Genomic DNA, 18809 nt, shown 5'->3' on the forward strand with positions numbered 1-18809 from the left:
AGCAATTGTTTATACTCCAATCAGCCTATCATTTCATGCAGCCACAAGGGCCTCAACACAGGGACCTGGGAGGTTCTCAAAATCACCTAGAGCTGTCTGGAAACCAGCAGGTCTGCTAGGCTCTGAATCGATCTACCACCCCTGCAGATAGGAGGAAACAAGCTCAGCTGTGCCTTCAGAAGATAGTGATCTGACCACTGCAAGAACTGAAACTCAAGCCCCTTGGTGCAGAAAATAAGATCCAGCGTGTGACCCACATTGGGCTCATTGAGACAGACCAATGGTTGTCATGGCAGCCATGAAGTTCTGAGCTGACTGTCAATGCAGCCTAGGCATGTATGTTGAAGTCTCCAAGGATGACAAACCCTTCATGTTCTCCACTTCATGTCTTCATATCACCTCTATCAGCTCAGCCAGAGATCCTACTGGGAAGCTTGGTGCACGATACACCGGCAGAATCCCTGATCTCTCCCTGGTGCCCAACACAAGGTACATGCAATCAAAGCTGGCCTCTATCTGCACCAGGTACCTAGTGATGAAGAAATATTCACAGAAAAGAAATTCCACCCCTGCCCTACCATTCAAGGTTGATGAAGGACTTTATACCCACCCAGCGTAAGCTCTGTCAAAGTGACCATATCAGAGTCTTTCAGCCAGGTTTCAGTCAAGCAAGCTGGGTCAACCTGTTCCTCAGATGCTGTTGCGACTTTACTTTTCACAGATCCGGCATTGCACATCACCAACGTCAAAGTGGAGCCACTTAATAGAGCATTCCCACCCATATTTTGAGGGATAGGATGGAGATTAGAGGTGCAACGAGTGCTATTATATCTCCCTGCATGTTTTCTAACATCAACACTCCTCCTATAGCTCTGTCTTCCCATCCCTGCACTACTTTGATCCAGCACACTTTCTGGAAGGCAGCCACGTGAAGATTCTCTCCTCCAGACCTCCACAACCACTACTTGCAAAGGATCACACATAAGCTTCCACCAGTCACCAAAGTGCCACCCTGGACTGGAGGGCTGCATTATGAAGGTCAGCTGAGCCAGAAAGGGGCTGACTGCTAGCAGAGCTGAGTCAGTATGCAGGCTTCTCCAGGTGCAGCCAGAGTCATAAATTGGACCCCTCAGGATCCTTTCAGCACTCACAGTCTCTTCAGCTTGGCCTCTCCTCACTGACCAAGTACAGCAGATAGCAACAAGCTGGTGGGAGGACCAGATGGATGCTCTTCCCCTTCTCCTCCAAACTGTCGAGACAACAGCAGGCACCCCCAGGTTTGCTGCTTGCAGGTCACAAAATTGATTCACACTAGAGCATGTGTATTGCAGGCCTAAGATTTCAAGCTGAATACCAGGGTATCTCACATTTCAAAGCTTTGAGATTCTTGGGTAGCAGGGATGCAGTCCCGAAACTTGGTACTTCCTTTTGTAGCGCTGCTTGTTTTATATCCCAGCAGGCACTCTTAGCTGTGAACTCAGGCTAGAAGAGGGGTTTCAGTAGCTTGGATGTTCTGATGCAAGGAGATGCAGCTTTGACTCTGCTGTGCATTTCTCTTTCCTCCAGGTGCATCAGGGAGCCGTCCCTCTGTCCTATACGGTGACCACAGTAACAACACAAGGCTTCCCCATTCACACTGGCCAGCACATCCCAGGTTGTAGTGCACAGCAGCTCCCAGCATGCTCGGTGATGTTCAGTGGACAGCACTACCCACTCTGCTGCCTCCCACCCCCCGTGAGTCCGGTGGCATGGGTACAGTCAAGGTTTATGAAGGGAGAGGGTTACAGAAATTAAAGGTCCCATCTCTGATCTGGCATGTTATCACTGCACAATCCCAGAAAAGACACTGTGGTCCAGTGTAGTGGTTAGAGTATCTGACTAGGATCTGGGAGACCCAGGTTTGAATCATCACTCAGCCACAGAATCTTGCTGGGTGTCTTGGGACCAGTCACTTTCTCTCAGCCTAACTTACCTCACAGGATTGTTGTGAAGATAAAATGGAGACAGGAGGAATGATGTAAGCTTCTTTGGATCCTCACTGCAGGGGAAATTGGGGCATAAATGAAGTCATTAAATGAAGCAAGCTACATTCCACATTTGCTGGAATAAACTGCTGTCAGTGGGGTTCTTTCTTCCTTTTCGGCCAGACTGACCTCAGCTGCTCTTGAGGTGGGTATGGCCTGATCCTAAGTGTGTGCCTCATTACCTTCTGACAAAGACTCCCTTCTCTGGTTTGTCTTTTCTAGCTGATCCAGGCCTGTGCCATGCAGCAGCTCCCCGTCTCCTACCAAACTTTCCCACCACTTATCTCCAGCGATCATTACATTTTGCACCCTCCGCCGCCTGTGCCACCACACCAAACTCCACATATGGCTCCCCTCAGCCAGTTTGTCCCGCTTCAGCCCCAGCATCCTCGCATGGTAAGTCTCTGGGTTGACTGGATGCTCACTTTGGTACACCCCGTGCGAAACAGAATCCTCCAGCTATTTGGTCTCAGCTGTCAAAGAAGGTGTTTTGTTGTTGCAGAGATCAGTTTGAAAGTAGTTCTGATAAAACTGTCAAACCATGGTTATGTATAGGTGAGGATTCCAGTGGTCATAAAGAAGGTCATGTTATAAGGATCCCATTTTTAATATCCCCTACATTACATGCTCTGTTACCTGTGCAATCAAGGCTAGACACAAAGCCAACCATGGGTTGGGTACGTCACCAGGCAGATCTAGTGTGACTTCGCTGTACATTGGCTCCGTACCTGTTGGTTCATGTAGAATAGCGATCCCCAACCTGTAGGCCGCGGACCACATGTGGTCCTTCGACTAATTGGAGGTGGGCCCCGAAGGACACCTCCCCCCCTTTACCTCATTTCCCCCCAGCCCTTTACAACATACTTCATTGTTGTGCCACGTGTCTGTATCTTATTTTGAAGGGATGTTTAAACATTACCATAGCGATCAGAGAGTTAGGGCAGTGGTTGGGAGTAGAGGAGTAAACTACCCCCCCCCCCACCGGGCCTCAGTAAAAGGCGTTGAGTGGTCCCCGGTGAGTTGTCCCCGGCGTTGAGTGGTCCCCGGTGATAAAAAGGTTGGGGACCACTGATGTAGAAGACATCTTCTCTGGCAGAAATCCTGCCTGTTGGCTTGAATACTACAAATGTGCTTCTCTTCTGTTAAAGGTTTGTTTTGTTCACGGGCCCACTGAAACCCATTGAGCTTGACAAACAAACCTTTCAGTGAACAAGGAGGCACATGCTGCATCAGGAACCATCTAGTGTGCCTGGAACTCATTCATAGGATCCAAGCCATTATCTTCAGCTAGTGCGACAAAGGTCAACATGACATCAGCAGTCTTCTATAGAAGAGTGGGAGGGCTGCAGAGCTCCTTACAACCGTGTAGTTCTCTTCATTGTGGACCTGGGCAGTGCATGTGTTGTAATTATTTACAGTATTTATTATTATGAATTACATTTTCATGAGGCCATGGAGAATTAATATGTTAAAGAGCCCAATAAACTATTTCTTCAGAACTTTCAGGATACAAATTGCCATGCATAATTAATTCCTGCTCACATACACAGCATTCCACGAGTCTGGCCATTAATATATCCATGTTAGGGGTAGGTAGATGAAACCAAGGTGCCTGAAAACAACTAGGGAGTCTATGGCTGAACTGGAAGACCTCAGGACAATGAGAGTTTGAGGCCTCTTGCCATTCGGTCACAAGTCAAGGCCAGAATAAATTCTTTTCCCATTAGGAGCAGGAGTCCCTTCCCCCGAGCATGAAGGACTTCCTGCAAAACACCAAAACCTGAGTGGTAGTCAGGAGTGGTTAGCATTGTGCAAGAATCTCCTTAGCAGCAGGTGGCTTCTGAGTGTGTTGGGTACAGTGCAAAATGTGGAATGTAGTCATATTCAGAAAAGGTTTTTAAAATCTTTTTCTGGGGGAAAAGGTAAAGGACCTGGGAGCACAGGTTGTGTTTTCATCAGTCCTTCCTTTAAGTGGCCATGGCCCTGGAAGAGATAGAAAAATCATGCAAGTAAATGACTGGCTACGTCAATGGTGTCGTCGGGAAAGATTTGGATTTCTGGGTCATGGTCAACGATGTTGGTATGAGGGGCTATTATTAGGAGACGATGTGCACATCACAAGGGATGGAAAAAGTATTTTGGGGAGAACCCTTGCACCCCTGTTGAAGAGGGCTTTAAACTAAACATGAAGGGGGAGCAAAATGTAAATTCAGAACTTGGTGTGATGGCAAGCATGAAGATGAGGAGATCACAAATCTACAGGCGATGGCACATAAGCAGGAAAATGCTAACTTGCAAGGAAGTTCAAAAAACAAAACCATGAGGCACACAAAGGATGGATTATGATGTCTCTACACTAATGCACAGAGTATGGGAAACAAGCAGGATGAACTAGTAGTCATAATAGAGGAAGGGGGATATGACCTAATAGGAATCACAGAAACTTGGTGGGATAATACTCACAATTGGAATACTAAAATTGAGGGGTACAATCTATTCAAAAGGGACAGACAAGAAAAGAAGGGGGGAGGTGTAGCAATATATGTTAAGAATCTTTATACTTGTGAAGAAATACAGGTACCCGAGAATGAAAGTTCAGTTGAGTGTATTTGGGTAAATATAAAAGGAGTAGGAAATGAGAGTGGTATTATTGTGGGGGTCTGCTATAGACCACCAAACCAATCAGAGGACTTGAATGAGATACTGGTAGACCAAATTACACAATTTAAAAAAAAAAGGGGGGGGGGGAAGTGGTCATGGGTGATTACCCAGATATCTGTTGGAAGACTTACTCTGCTAAAAATGCAAACTCCGTTAAATTCTTAACTTGTCTTGCCGACAGCTTCATTTCCCAGAAAGTAGAGAGGGGAACCAGGGCCTCTGCTATTTTAGACTTGATTCTCATCAGTAGGGAAGAACTGGTAGATGAGGTGGAAGTAGTAGGCACACTTGGTAGTAGTGACCATGTGCTTTTGGAATTTTCAATTGTGGGAAAGAGAAAACCTTTACGTAGTCGTACGTATAGACTGGACTTCAGGAAAGCTGATTTTCACAGACTTAAAGGTATGTTGCGTAGAGTCCCGTAGTCAGAAAGACTTAAAGAGATGAGAGTCCAAGAGGGCTGGGAGTTTCTTAAAAGTGAAATACTGAAGGCTCAATCACAAACAATTCACTTGAGAAGAAAAGATGGGAGGAGCCTAAGAGATCCAAGGTGGCTCCATAAGCAGTTGTCAGATGATTTGAGGAGTAAAAAAGAGTCATTTAGAAAATGGAAGGAAGGCCTTATTACCAAGGATGAGTATATACAAATCCTTACCATAAGTCCTCATATCTGTGAAAGGGCTATCTGGGCGGCCTCTGTCCGGGTGGTGTCCAGGCCCTGTCCAGCCAGATCTTCCTCCCCAGCAGGCCAATCCGGACATGGCCAGCAAAGCTGGGCATGTCTGGATTGGACCAGCCCCTGGAGCGCATAACCCAACACGGGGAACGGGAATGGTGGCCTAGGATCACTGCTGGAGCAGTCCACAAACACCTAGGTTCTTTAAATGAAACAAAGTCTTCTGGGTCAGATGAACTGCATCCAAGGACACTAAAAAAACTTGCAGATGTCATCTCTGAACCTCTGTCCATTCTTTTTGACACTTCTTGTAGAACAGGTGAGGTGCCAGATGATTGGAGGCAGGCAAATGTTGTCCCCATCTTCAAGAAAGGGAAAAAGGAGGATCCAGGTGATTATTGACCTGTCAGCTTGACATATGTAGCTGGCAAAATTTTGGAACAAATAATCAAACACTCGGTCCCGGAGCAGTTGGAACTGAGAGTTGTGATTTCTAAGACTCAGCATGGGTTTCGCAAGAACAAGTCAAGTCAGACCAACCTTATCTCTTTTTTTGAGAAAGTGACAACCTTGATGGATCAGTGGAATGCTGTGGACATAGTTTATCTGGATTTCAGTAAAACTTTTGATAAGTTTCCACATGATATTCTTATTGACAACTTGGTAAAATGCGGTATGCATACTAAGAAGAAGAAGAAGAAGAGTTGGTTCTTATATGCCGCTTTTCCCTACCCGAAGAAGGCTCAAAGCGGCTTACAGTCGCCTTCCCATTCCTCTCCCCACAACAGACAACCCTGTGGGGTGGGTGAGGCTGAGAGAGCACTGATATCACTGCCCGGTCAGAACAGTATTATCAGTGCCGTGGCAAGCCCAAGGTCACCCAGCTGGCAGCATGTGGGGGAGCGCAGAATCGAACCTGGCATGCGAGATTACAAGTCCGCACTCCTAACCACTACACCAAACTGGCTCTCTAATTATGTCAGGTGGATAACCGGTTGACAAATCGTACCCAGAGGGTACTTTTTAATGGTTCAGCATCTTCTTGGAAAAGAGTGACAAGTGGAGTACCCCAAGGATCTGTCCTGGGGCCTGTGTTGTTCAACATATTCATAAATGATTTGGATGAGGGAACAGAGGGGATACTTATTAAATTTGAGGGGGATTAGAGGGGATTAGATTAGAGGGGATACTTATTAAATTTGCAGATGATACTAAACTGGGAGGCGTAGCAAACACAACCGAAGACAGCGACAGAATACAGGATGATCTTGATAGGCTCGAGAAGTGGGCTAAACTGAATAGAATGAAGTTCAATAGGGACAAATGTAAAGTTCTGCATTTAGGTAATAAAAAACAAATACACCAAGATAGGATGGGGGAGACTTGGCAGTAGCATGTGCGAAAAGGATCTAGGAGTCTTAGTAAACCATACATTGAACATGAGTCAGCAGTGTGACTCAGTGGCTAAAAAGGCAAATGGGATTTGGGGCTTTATCAAACAAGAGTATCGGGCCCAGATCACGGGAGGTGATGGTACCGCTGTACTCTGCTCTTGTTCGGCCTCACATGGAGTACTGTGTTCAGTTTTGAGCACCCCAGTTGAAAAGGGATGTAGACCAACTGGATCATGTCCAGAGGAGGGCAACAAAGATGATGAGGGGTTTGGAGACCGAGACGTATGAAGAAAGGTTGGGGGAGCTTGGTCTGTTTAGCCTAGAGAGGAGACGACTGAGAGGGGATCTAATAACCATCTTCAAGTATTTAAAAGGGTGCCATATAGAGGAGGGAGCAGAGTTGTTCTCTCTTGCCCCAGAGGGACAGACCAGGACTAATGGGATGAAATTCCTTCAAAAGAAATTCCATCTAAACATCCAGAAGAAGTTCCTGACAGTTAGAGCGGTTTCTCAGTGGAACAGGCTTCCTCAGGAGGTGGTGGATTCTCCATCTTTGGAAATTTTTAAACAGAGGCTGGATAGCCATCTGACGGAGAGGCTGATTCTGTGATGGCTTAAGGGGGTGGCAGGTTAGAGTGGATGAGCGATTGGGATGTGAGAGTCCTGCACAGTGCAGGCGGTTGGACTAGATGACTCATGAGGTCCTTTCTAACTTAATGATTCTAAGAAAGAATTGTTCATTTTGTGCTGCACATCACAAATTAAGAAGACACCTAGCCCAACTATTATTGGCAGCCATCTAATTGGATTAAAAAATACGCTTTTTACAAAAGTAGATTTATTTTTCAAAACCATTTCTAATTAGAATATCTTAAAGTGCTTTGGAAGCATTTGCTGATGTTAATAACTTCTCAAGAGGAAGGAAGTGGCAATAAATGAGAAGTAGGCAGTAATGCCTCAGTAGAGCATGTAGAGGAAGCTTTTTGTTTGTCTTAAATACCAGGAAGGAAATTAGTGGAAGACTCCGGAGGAGGAGTGTGCAGGTGGAAATCTCTGGCAAAGCAGCTGGCCTTGTTTGCCCCATACTTAATCCGGTGGAGCCTCTCTTTGTCAGGCTTGTCTTTTGAGATTTGAGAAGCATGTTCTAGCAGGTGCTTCTGCCTGTTTTTGTCCATCCTTCACACTTGTGTGCTCACACCCCTAGTGCTGATATGTTCTCCACTTTTCAGTACTGTCTCCATGGAGCCTACTTTGAATTAAGTTATCGTGAAAGGTGACACACCTCTGCAGCTCTTTGTGGAAAAGTCTCTTGTATCTTGCTGCATCTCATTATTTCTGTCAAAGAGAATTGTTATGTTGGCTGATGCATAACAGGCAGCAGTCATGGCTCAGTGGTAGAGTATCTGTTTCCCATGCTGTAGATCCCAGGTGCAACCTCCCAGCATCTCAAGTGAAAAGGATCAGGCAGTAGGTGATTAAAAAAGACTTCAGCCTGATACCCTGGAGAGCCCACTGCTGCTTGGAGTAGACAAGACTGACTTTGGTAGATGGATGCTCTGGCCTGGTATAAGGCAACTTCATATATAATAGCCATCCTTAAAAGGTAAGGGAATGCCAGGCAAATGTGGAAGAGTCAAAGGGTAGTGTGAAGGAGAACTGAAGAGAGCAAAGCCAGGGGCTGAAGAAGAGAAACCAGGAACTGATTGATTGAAGAGAGCTTTTCTTCAGAGAAACTGATGCAATAGATTCAATTATTTAGTATTCAGAAGTTGCTCGGTATCAGCTTTTCTCTGTGTTTTCTGCCTTGTTTATTGATTTAGTTCTGAGTACCGTGTGCACTAAAAATATTTAAGCTTTGAAAAAGGCAAAGAATGAGTGCTACCCCCTTCTATCTAGCATTGCTTCAACATGCTTTATGCTGCTCTTTGCTTTATCCCCATTCCAGTCCTCTAGTGTAGCTGGTAAAAGATAGACAGCAGCCCTTATTATAAGATCTCTGTTGCATAGGCAGACATCGCATGCTGAACAAGGGCAAAGTGTTGTCAAGTCACAGCAATCCTATGACAATCCTGTGGGGCTTTCCAGAGTTGGGATATTCAGAGACCGTTTGCCACTGACTTCCTTGGCAGTCTCCACCAAGTACTGACCAGGGCTGACCTTGCTTAGTTTCTGAGATCAGACAAGAATGGTCTCTCCTGGGCCATCCCAGTCAGGGCACTGTGACTTTTTCTACAAAGGGCACAGATTGGGCCACCTTGTCCCCCCCCCCCCTCATCCCAGTCATGTGCAGAACTATCTGTGATGGCAGCAATGCAGCGGCAGAGACGGCAGGGTGGGTGAGGGTGCTCATCATTCCGCAGGACTCTCCCCACTCAGCCTCTGAGCGACAGTTTAAGTGTGCAGCAACCGCCCCCCCTTTACCCTGCCCACATGGTTGCTCTTTAGCTCTGATCTGATTTTTTTTAAGATGTGGCTATGTCTGTATTGACTGCACGTCTGCTCAGAGAAAGAATACCAGGAGAAGCAGCAGAGGAAATTGTCTTCCTACAAGCTAACTCTGCTGGAAACCCATCTGACTCACTGGCAGGGTTATCTTCTGGTCCTCATTATATTCTTCTGGTCCTCGTTATATTCTCTATCCCATGCTGCATTTCTGAGCTGTCAAAACTGTCTCAACCCTATGGATAGTTTGGGTGCTGGCTGATATGTACTGTGTTGTTGCCTCCTTTTCCTACAGCCCCTGCAAAGGATAGAAACTGAGGTGGAGCTCCGGGGTGAACAGCATTCAATTGGAGGCTTCTCATATTCTCCTTCCCACCATAATCCTGCACTGTCTCCCTCTGTGCCACTGCATTACCTGCCACACACCCATGACCCTCTGCATCAGGAATTGCCCTTTGGCATGGTGAGTGTCCAGCAAGAACCTTAAGAGCTGTCTGTAGCTGTGAACCCAGATGGTAGGGGAGGGAGTTAGGCTCTCTGCTTCACCACTTGTATGCAGCATGTGACAAAATGAATAAATTGTGTGTGGGACCTGTTTCCAGAATCCACTGGTTCTCCTCCAGCAACCTCTGGGGAGGGACTGATCCCCTCTCATGCTAGGCCTGATACGGGTTTGTCCTCTGGCCATGCTCTCCCATCTTTTTTGATATCTATCCCCCAGCAAGAAGGATCCTGTACATATTTAAAATCATCTTCCCTGAAGCTATTTTTTATGCTAGCAAGGCTAAACCTTCTACGGCAGTGACTAGAAGTCGATATGCTAAAATCCGATATGCTGACAGACTCTGCTCAGGTCCCGCTCAGGTCAGCTTGAGTCAGTGGAGCACGTTCTCCTCCTTTGTGTGCAACACAACCATCTTAGAGAACGCTACATATATCCTCTCATGTGGGCAAGCAAGATTCACAGTCCCTCGTCAGTAGTGCACTCTCTTTTTTTACTGGATCACAATCCTCAAGTAATCGAAGGCACTGCAAAATTCCTCCACGAGATTTTCTGCAAGTGACCTGGAATCTGAATTACTTTGTCTTTTATATACATGTTCTGTTATGTTATTATGCCAATAAAGGTTTATAAAATAATTTAAAAATTAGCCTCACCAGTCTAAGAAATCTTATAAAATTTTTCATATTTGTGGCTTTCTTCATGAAAATCCTTCTGTTGGGAATGTACAATGAGGGGGTAGGTATAGCCTGCTTCCTGAGAATAATAAGGTTGTTTTCCATTTTAAAAGGTTGTAGTCCTTGTAGCTGTGACACTATATTAGGCAATGCCAGCTGGATATTGTGGTTAAGAGTGGCAGCCTCTAATCTGGAGAGCTGGGTTTGATTCCCCACTCCTCATGCAGCCAGCTGGGTGACCTTGGGCCACTCACAGCTCTGATTGTGGTATTCTCACAGATCAGTTCTGTCAGAGCTCTTTCAGCCTCTCCGATCTTACAGGGTGCTTGTTGTGGGGAGACGAAGGGAGGCGGTTGTAAGCTGCTTTGAGACTCCTTCTGGTAGTGAAAAGTGGTGTATATGAACCAACTCATCTTCTTGAAATATGGGGAGGCTGAATAAGATTTCCAGTAGCTTTGGATGATACTGTGGTGCCTTGCTTAGGTCAGGACTAGCAAGATCAAATAAATTATACAAGGCAGTGACAATTGCATAGTAAATTATGTGTTGTTGTTGTTGTTAGGTGCGAAGTCGTGTCTGACCCATCGCGACCCCATGGACAATGATCCTCCAGGCCTTCCTGTCCTCTACCATTCCCCGGAGTCCATTTAAGTTTGCACCTACTGCTTCAGTGACTCCATCTAGCCACCTCATTCTCTGTCGTCCCCTTCTTCTTTTGCCCTCGATCGCTCCCAGCATTAGGCTCTTCTCCAGGGAGTCCTTGCTTCTCATGAGGTGGCCAAAGTATTTGAGTTTCATCTTCAGGATCTGGCCTTCTAAGGAGCAGTCCGGGCTGATCTCCTCTAGGACTGACCGGTTTGTTCGCCTTGCAGTCCAAGGGACTCGCAAGAGTCTTCTCCAGCACCAGAATTCAAAAGCCTCAATTCTTTGACGCTCAGCCTTCCTTATGGTCCAACTTTCGCAGCCATACATTGCAACTGGGAATACCATAGCCTTGACTAAACACACTTTTGTTGGTAGGGTGATGTCTCTGCTTTTTAGGATGCTTTCTAAATTTGCCACAGCTTTCCTTCCCAGGAGCAAGCGTCTTTTAATTTCTTTGCTGTAGTCCCCATATGCAGTGATCTTGGAGCCCAAGAAAATAAAATCGGTCAACATCTTCATTTCTTCCCCATCTTTTTGCCAGGAATTGAGAGGGCCGGATGCCATGATCTTTGTTTTCTTGATGTTGAGTTTCAAGCCAACTTTTGCACTCTCCTCCTTCACCCGCATCAACAGGCTCTTTAGTTCCTCTTCACTTTCTGCCATTAGAGTGGTATCATCTGCATATCTGAGGTTGTTGATATTTCTCCCTGCAATCTTGATCCCAGTTTGTGACTCCTCTAATCCCGCCTTTCTCATGATGTGAGTAAATTATGTACATGTAGAAAAATGTGTAAATTGCATAATTGCATAATTGCTGTTTCAGTGTTTAAATTTAATTTTAGGTCAGAATGCCCATAGGCTGTGGTGTAGACACCAACCCCCATTTCTGTGGCAACACTGACTTCTCTCTTGGTTCCCCCCACAGCCATATCCACACATGATGCCCAGGCGACTGAACACCCAGCGATACAGATTGCAGCAGCCACTGCCTCCCCCACCACCACCCCCGCCCCCATACTATCCGAGCTTCCTGCCATATTTCCTGTGAGTATCCCTTGAATGATCAGGAGCAAAAAGGTGCTCTAGTCTACGGGGCACTCCCAATGGTATGATTCTGCCTCGGGGGGAGGGGGCGGATTCTGCAAACCATCACTGTTCTCTGCTTTCATACTGCAGTTCAATGCTTCCTGTGTCACCAACAACGGTGGGGCCGACAATAAGCCTGGACTTGGACGTGGACGATGTGGAGATGGAAAACTATGAGGTGGGTGGGCCTCTCTCTGCCCCTCTCCAAGGAACCTCAGTGTGGAAAGCATCCAGGGCTGTTGGCTGCACCTTAAGTTGCACTCCGAACTGTGACATACAGAGCTTCGTATCTCTGGGTTAAAGAAGTGGGTGGTGGTGGGGAAAGGGTATGGACACAACAGGAAGTACCTCTGCATGGAAGGCGGTGAAAACTGCAAGGTGCAGAGCTGTGGCAGCCTTGGCAGAAGACTGAATGAGTTTCTTCACAGCACTTGTGGGTGGTTGGAGTCACCTAGAGCAGAGGGGGTTTTCTTTGGGGGAAGGGGAGACATGATTCCATCTAAATTCCATCTCAACATCCAGAAGAAGTTCCTGACAGTTAGAACGGTTTCTCAGAGGAACAGGCTTCCTCGGGAGGTGGTGGGCTCTCCATCTTTGGACATTTTTAAACAGAGGCTAGATATCCATCTGACAAAAAGGCTGATTCTGTGAAGGCTCAAGGGGGTGGCAGGTTACAGAAGATGAGAGATAGGGATGTGAGTGTCCTGCATAGTGCAGGGGGTTGGACTAGATGACTCATGATGTCCCTTCCAACTCTTCTATGATTCTGTGATTCCAGGAGGGGGCTGATTCACTTTCTATCTCTTATCCCCAGGCATTACTGAACCTTGCTGAAAGACTAGGGGAGGCCAAGCCACGGGGACTCACCAAAGCAGACATTGAGCACCTTCCGTCCTACCGTTTCAGCCCAGAGAGCCATCAGTCGGAGCAGACTTTGTGAGTACTGGCAGTAGGCTGGGGAAATCTGTATTTCAAATGATCCCAAGGGAGGAGGACTGGCTTGGCCGCTGTTTTCGGAAGGAAGGGCTTTGGCTGGCGTGGCTGAATATGGGCGAGAAACCTTGCAAGGTGACTGACTGGGAGGAATGCGCATGCAAAGTGAATGCCGTCATTGGTACTGGATGCATCTAGATGTTAATTTTCAAATTTCAAATTCAAAAAACCTTTAATGGTATATAAAACATCATGAGAACAAAGGTAATTCATAATTATAATTAACTGATAAAAATTACATAGTCTAGATAAAACAAATAAAATAAAATAAAATTAATGTTAATTTTCTAGCATGGGTTATCTGTCTTGCTGCATTCAAATCCAGGTTTATGTACAAGTGAAGTAAGACTACTGATCAGAGGTGCTGCAGGTTTCACAGCAAACATATTAGGCATTTGGGCATATCCTGTTTGACACTCGTGATCAGGCCATTGGCTGAACAGAGATATGCTCAACTTGGACGGAGTATCTGCCAAACGAGTTTGCTGCTGGCTGGCTGTCAAAAATCAACTGGGATCAACTGGGAATAGGCCTCTGACTCAGCACCCTTCTAAGGAAAATGGCTGTACAGTGAAGGGGCAGGTGATTGCTTCTGATCTCATTTCAAAAGGGAGAGGGAAAAGAGGGGGCTTCTCTTTGGGCAAAGGGAAGGGGATTCAACTGAGTGTCTGATGACCCATATTGCCAGATTTACTGCATCTCAGCCAAATTGCAATGCTGCAAATTTTCCAGGATAGGAGACCAGAAGAACTAGACTTCTAGCCGATCCCTTGTTGATGTGGAACACATTTTCTAGCACGCACCCTGAACCGGATGTGACTACGGATATGATGTCTGTAGTCCTGCCCCAGTGAGCACGCTAAAAGAGGTGGGGGGGGTGGCTGGTGGAGGAGGCCAAGTCTGTGGCCAAAGTGGTGGCTGTAAAGCCTCCATGGGCAGAGCCAGCGGCCGGGAAGGGAAGGTGTGGGAGGTGCGGCAGCAGGACCAGCCAGCATTGCCGCAAGAGATGAGAGGGGTAGGGAGTCTGGGTGTGTGTCTGGGGGAGGTTAGAGAGACCAGGGAGTAGGTCTGAGAAGCAAATGATTTATTTATTTATTTAGATTTCTATACCGCCCTTCCCTGCAGCTCTGGACGGTTTGCATCGAACGTTGTGGAATGCTTACATGGAATATTATAAATGCAATAACAGTCATAATGCAAGGTGGTATCACAGAATCATAGAGTTGGAAGAGGTCATACAGGCCATCTAGTCCAACCCCCTGCTCAACGCAGGATCAGCCCTAAGCATTCTAAAGCATCCAAGAAAAGTGTGTATCCAACCTTTGTTTGAAGACTGCCAGTGAGGGGGAGCTCACCACCTCCTTAGGCAGCCTATTCCACTGCTGAACTACTCTGACTGTGAAAAAGTTTTTCCTGATATCTAGCCTATATCGTTGTACTTGAAGTTTAAACCCATTACTGCGTGTCCTCTCCTCTGCAGCCAGCAGAAACAGCATCCTGCCCTCCTCCAAGTGACAACCTTTCAAATACTTAAAGAGGGCTATCATGTCCCCTCTCAACCTCCTTTTCTCCAGGCTGAACATTCCCAAGTCCCTCAACCTATCTTCATAGGGCTTGGTCCCTTGGCCCCAGATCATCCTCGTCGCTCTCCTCTGTACCCTTTCAATTTTATCTACGTCCTTCTTGAAGTGAGGCCTCCAGAACTGCACACAGTACTCCAGGTGTGGTCTGACCAGTGCCGTATACAATGGGACTATGACATCTTGTGATTTTGATGTGATGCCCCTGTTGATACAGCCCAAAATGGCATTTGCCTTTTTTACCACTGCATCACACTGCCTGCTCATGTTTAGTTTACAGTCCACAAGTACCCCAAGGTCTCGTTCACACACAGTGTTACTAGAAGCATATCCCCTATCCAGTAGGCATGCTTTTCATTTTTCTGACCCAGATGCAGAACATAGTCATAACATAGTTATAACATAACATCACAGGCTGAACAGTATTATTAACAAGAACAACAATGACAATTCCTGGGCAGGTCAGATTGGTCAGTCGTGGAAGGGCATCTGAGGGGAGGGGAACAGATGTTTGTGTCCATTGGCCTCACACAAATGCCTGGTGGAGCAGCTCCCTTTTGCAGGAACTGAGAATTGTGGGAGTTCGGGCAGGGTCCTGATCTCTTCGAGGAGCTCGTTCCACCAGGTGGCGGCCAGGACTGAGAAGGCTCTGGCCTTTGTTGAGGTCCGATGTGCTTCTTTGGGGCCAGGAATCTGCAGCCAGTTGGAGGTGGCAGAGCATATGGCTCTTTTAGGGATATAGGCAGGGAGGTGGTCACTCAGATACACTGGGCCCAGACAGTATACGGCCTTGAAGGTGATTACCAAAACCTCAAGCTTAATCCAGAATTCAACTGGGAGCCAGTCGAGTTGTTGACGTGCCGGCTGGATGTGGGATCTCCATGATGTCTGAGTGAGAATCTTGGCCACAGCATTCTGCACCAGTTGTAGTTTCCAGATCAAGGATGAGGGTAGGCCTGCGTAGAGCGAGTTGCAGAGGTCCAGCCTTGAGGTGACCATCACATGGATCACTGTGGCTAGATGTTCTGGGGCCAGGTAGGGCACTAGTAGCTTGGCTTGGTGGAGGTGGTAAAATGGCAGCCTTTGTGACTTGGACTTCAATTGTCCAGGATCATGCCCAGGTTCCTGGCAGAGTGAGTCCCTGATTGCTGCACACTGTCCAGGATGGGCAGACACGCTTCCTCGCTTGGTCCCTTTATACCCATCTTTGAAGGGTTGAACTTCAGACAATTATGCTTGATCCATTTTGTCACTGCTTCCAGACATCTGGCTAAGGGTTCTAGAGGAGAGTCAGGGCAGTCATCCAGCAGGAGGAAGAGCTGGGTGTCATCCGCATATTGGTGATAAGTGGTGTTAGTGCAGGGCAGAATGGGGAGAAGGAGTGTGTGTGTGAGGGGGGGGGAGGGACAAAGGTATGTATTCCACATACCTTGTGTCGGGATGTCGCTAATTTATTAGGTGGGAGGCTGGCTTTGAATACCTGCAAGCAGCTTGCTAGAGCAGACAGATGCAAACTGACTGCACAAAGCTGAGCCACCTGTTGATTACTGGCTGTAATGTAAGCAGGACTGGCAGATGTCTGACAGATTGCGGCCTCAGATTGTTCTAAATACTGTTAGAATATTCTTGGGGATTAACACTAGGGTGCCTCTTAAACTTGACATCTTTTAGGGCCTCAGCATGTCTTAACTTGACCCTGCTTGCAGCTGCAGGCAGAGAACTTGGAGACCAAGCACTCCCCAAAGAGTATGTTTATGTTTCAGTGGAGTAAATTTGTATTGGATGCTGTGAGCAAAACTGTGACCAATTGGGCAGTGGAAAGAGTTTCTTAGGGAAGTTGTACAATCTCATTGAGAAGTCAATATTTCATTAGGATGCTGGATGCACAACTGTTGGGAACAGATCAAAGAGACTAGTGCCATTCAGTTATATAATACTTGGGGTCACTTTTTGTGGGCTCCATTTCTTCTCTCCCCCAACCCTTTTGGTGCTGCATTGATGCTGACTGGATTCTTCCCCCACCCCAGGTGTGTTGTGTGCTTCAGTGACTTTGAAGTAAGGCAGCTTCTGCGAGTTCTGCCCTGCAACCATGAGTTCCATGCCAAGTGCATCGACAAGTGGCTAAAGGTAAGGTCTGCTGCATTGACCCAGGGTTCCAGGGGCTGAGAAGTTCTCTTCTGTGCTGCCTGTTAATGAGTGAGTCAGCAATGTTCAAGGCGTCGTCCCCCTCTCGCTTGTTTGGACAGCGGCTGACCAAATGCCATCAGGAAGCCAACAAACAGGCTTGTGAATGCAACTGTCACCCCTGATTTATTTGTCCCCAGCATCAAGAGGGACAATGGGATTGAATCCAACTCTTGGGACGCCATCTAGCAGCCATCTAGGGGTTTTCCTATGTTTGAAAGACATCTAAGTGAATAGCCATTGCTACACTCAGTGGCTGGGAGTCCTGCAAGTGGTTGGGTTCTCTTATTAACCTTATTAACATTATTAGATTTGTGTCCCACTTTTTGACCCCAAAACTCTCAAAGCTATTCCATGGGGGGGGGGGAGAAGAGAGTGTAAGGCTCCCTCCATCGAACCCTTTATGGAATACATTTGTATACCCCTTTTCTGCCATTTGGTGAGATCCAGCGATCAGTTGTTGTAATGATTGTGGATCTTTTCTGTATTCCCTGCTGACCATAGAAGGGGTGATTTTTGCCTACTCCCCAGTACATGCCCCCTGACTCATGCAACTGCTAGTCTACCCTCGTCTTTCAACCCCAGGGAGCAATTTCCCTAGGATTGCAAGAGGGAATACAGCAACCGTCCATGGTTCTTGTGCCAGCTGCTGTCTGGATCCAACCATATAGTAGAAAGGTGGCATATAACTATATCAAATCAGGATGGACAGCCATGTTAGTCTGTCTGTAGAAGTAGAAAAGAGCAGGAATCCAGTAGCTCCTTAAAGGCAAACAATTTCTGGGATGAGCTTTTCTGAATCACTGCTCACTTCTTCAGATACAGCTAGAATTTTGTCAGTCTTCAGAGTGCTACTGGACTCTTGCTCTTTTCTACTGTACCAGTTTAAGAAACATCATTAACTTCTTCTGTTCCCATGCTGTTTCACTGGTAAGGTCAGTTATGCATTGTGTGAAGAAATTTGGACTTGCTTCCACGAAGTTTCCTTTTCCTTATCCAGTCACCCATTTCAGAGAAATTCTTCTGAAGTTCTGTACTGTCTGCTTTGGGTTGCGCTGTCTGGAGTTATCCTCCGTAGGGTATCCTCTGTAGACTTGGCAAGCTGCTTGTTCAGCTGTCATTCTGGATTAACTTCATAGCATTGGTTTCTGTGTGCACCTTTGGAGAACCTAATGCTTGCCTTCCTCTTGGTGAAAACTTGTCTTTTGATGACTTCTACTCTGTGCTTTCTGTTCCTAAGAAATGCTTTCTTAAGAAAGATTCTGAAGGTTTCTGGGTGTCCCTCAACTCCTTTGTGCGTTTGCATAGAAGTTAGGTACCCGTCCTTACTGTCAGTTGATATCTTATGTGATCGATTCTTATTAGTTCTCCTCCAGTGGGGCTGAAGTCACCCAGAGTAGTTAGGTCAGGCCTCTGCTTGCCTAGGTAGGGCAATTGTAATGCAAATTTCTTGCAGCCACCTAGCTGGTGACCAGAGCGTAACCTTCCAGTTTTAGATTGCCCTATTGCCTAGGCAGGAGATCCTGAGCTCTGCTCCTGATCAATAGAATCCATTGGATTTACAAAAAAACACAATTGTGAAAAGAGGATATTTTTCTACTAAAAGCAACTTCCTTGCAACTGCAACTCTGAGAAAGCTGCTAGAGCAGTGGCTCTCAACCACCTTACCGTCACGACCCCAATGGTGGGGGCGGCACGCACATGCGCGTGAAGTCACACAACAATCTCGTGGAGGCAGTGGTGGCCATGGGGGGAAGTGAGGCACCCTTGTCGGGCCCTCGGGAGGTGGGTGGGCGCCAGCAGAAGCCCTTGCAGGAGGACTTGGGCAGCGGCTTCGCTAGAGTTCTTTCTCCATGGCTCCCACTTACCCACAGGCGGCTGAAGCCAGGACTGATGACGCTGCAGGAGAAAAATCGCGGGAAGGGTCAGAGGCAGCTGCCGAAGA

The 18809-nt window shown here is 46.8% G+C and overlaps 1 protein-coding gene across 8 annotated transcripts in view; it reads left to right on the forward strand.

The window, feature by feature from the left end:
- Positions 1-18809, forward strand: part of RNF44 (ring finger protein 44) — a 123985-nt gene that overhangs the window by 85297 nt on the left and 19879 nt on the right. For 7 of the 8 annotated variants that reach the window (XR_013229151.1, XM_077326341.1, XM_077326342.1 and 4 more), the window contains 7 exons: positions 1567-1734; positions 2247-2420; positions 9493-9660; positions 11947-12065; positions 12198-12285; positions 12922-13043; positions 16708-16807. Coding sequence is in view for 7 of the 8 variants with exons in the window: in XM_077326341.1 (XP_077182456.1) it covers positions 1567-1734; positions 2247-2420; positions 9493-9660; positions 11947-12065; positions 12198-12285; positions 12922-13043; positions 16708-16807 (939 nt within the window). In the remaining variant the exon portion in view is untranslated. The remainder of the gene's footprint in view (positions 1-1566; positions 1735-2246; positions 2421-9492; positions 9661-11946; positions 12066-12197; positions 12286-12921; positions 13044-16707; positions 16808-18809) is intronic. The other variant, XM_077326344.1, reaches the window with a different exon arrangement.

Source organism: Paroedura picta, chromosome 3, assembly GCF_049243985.1.
Source record: "Paroedura picta isolate Pp20150507F chromosome 3, Ppicta_v3.0, whole genome shotgun sequence".
Taxonomy (NCBI): Eukaryota; Metazoa; Chordata; class Lepidosauria; order Squamata; family Gekkonidae; genus Paroedura; species Paroedura picta.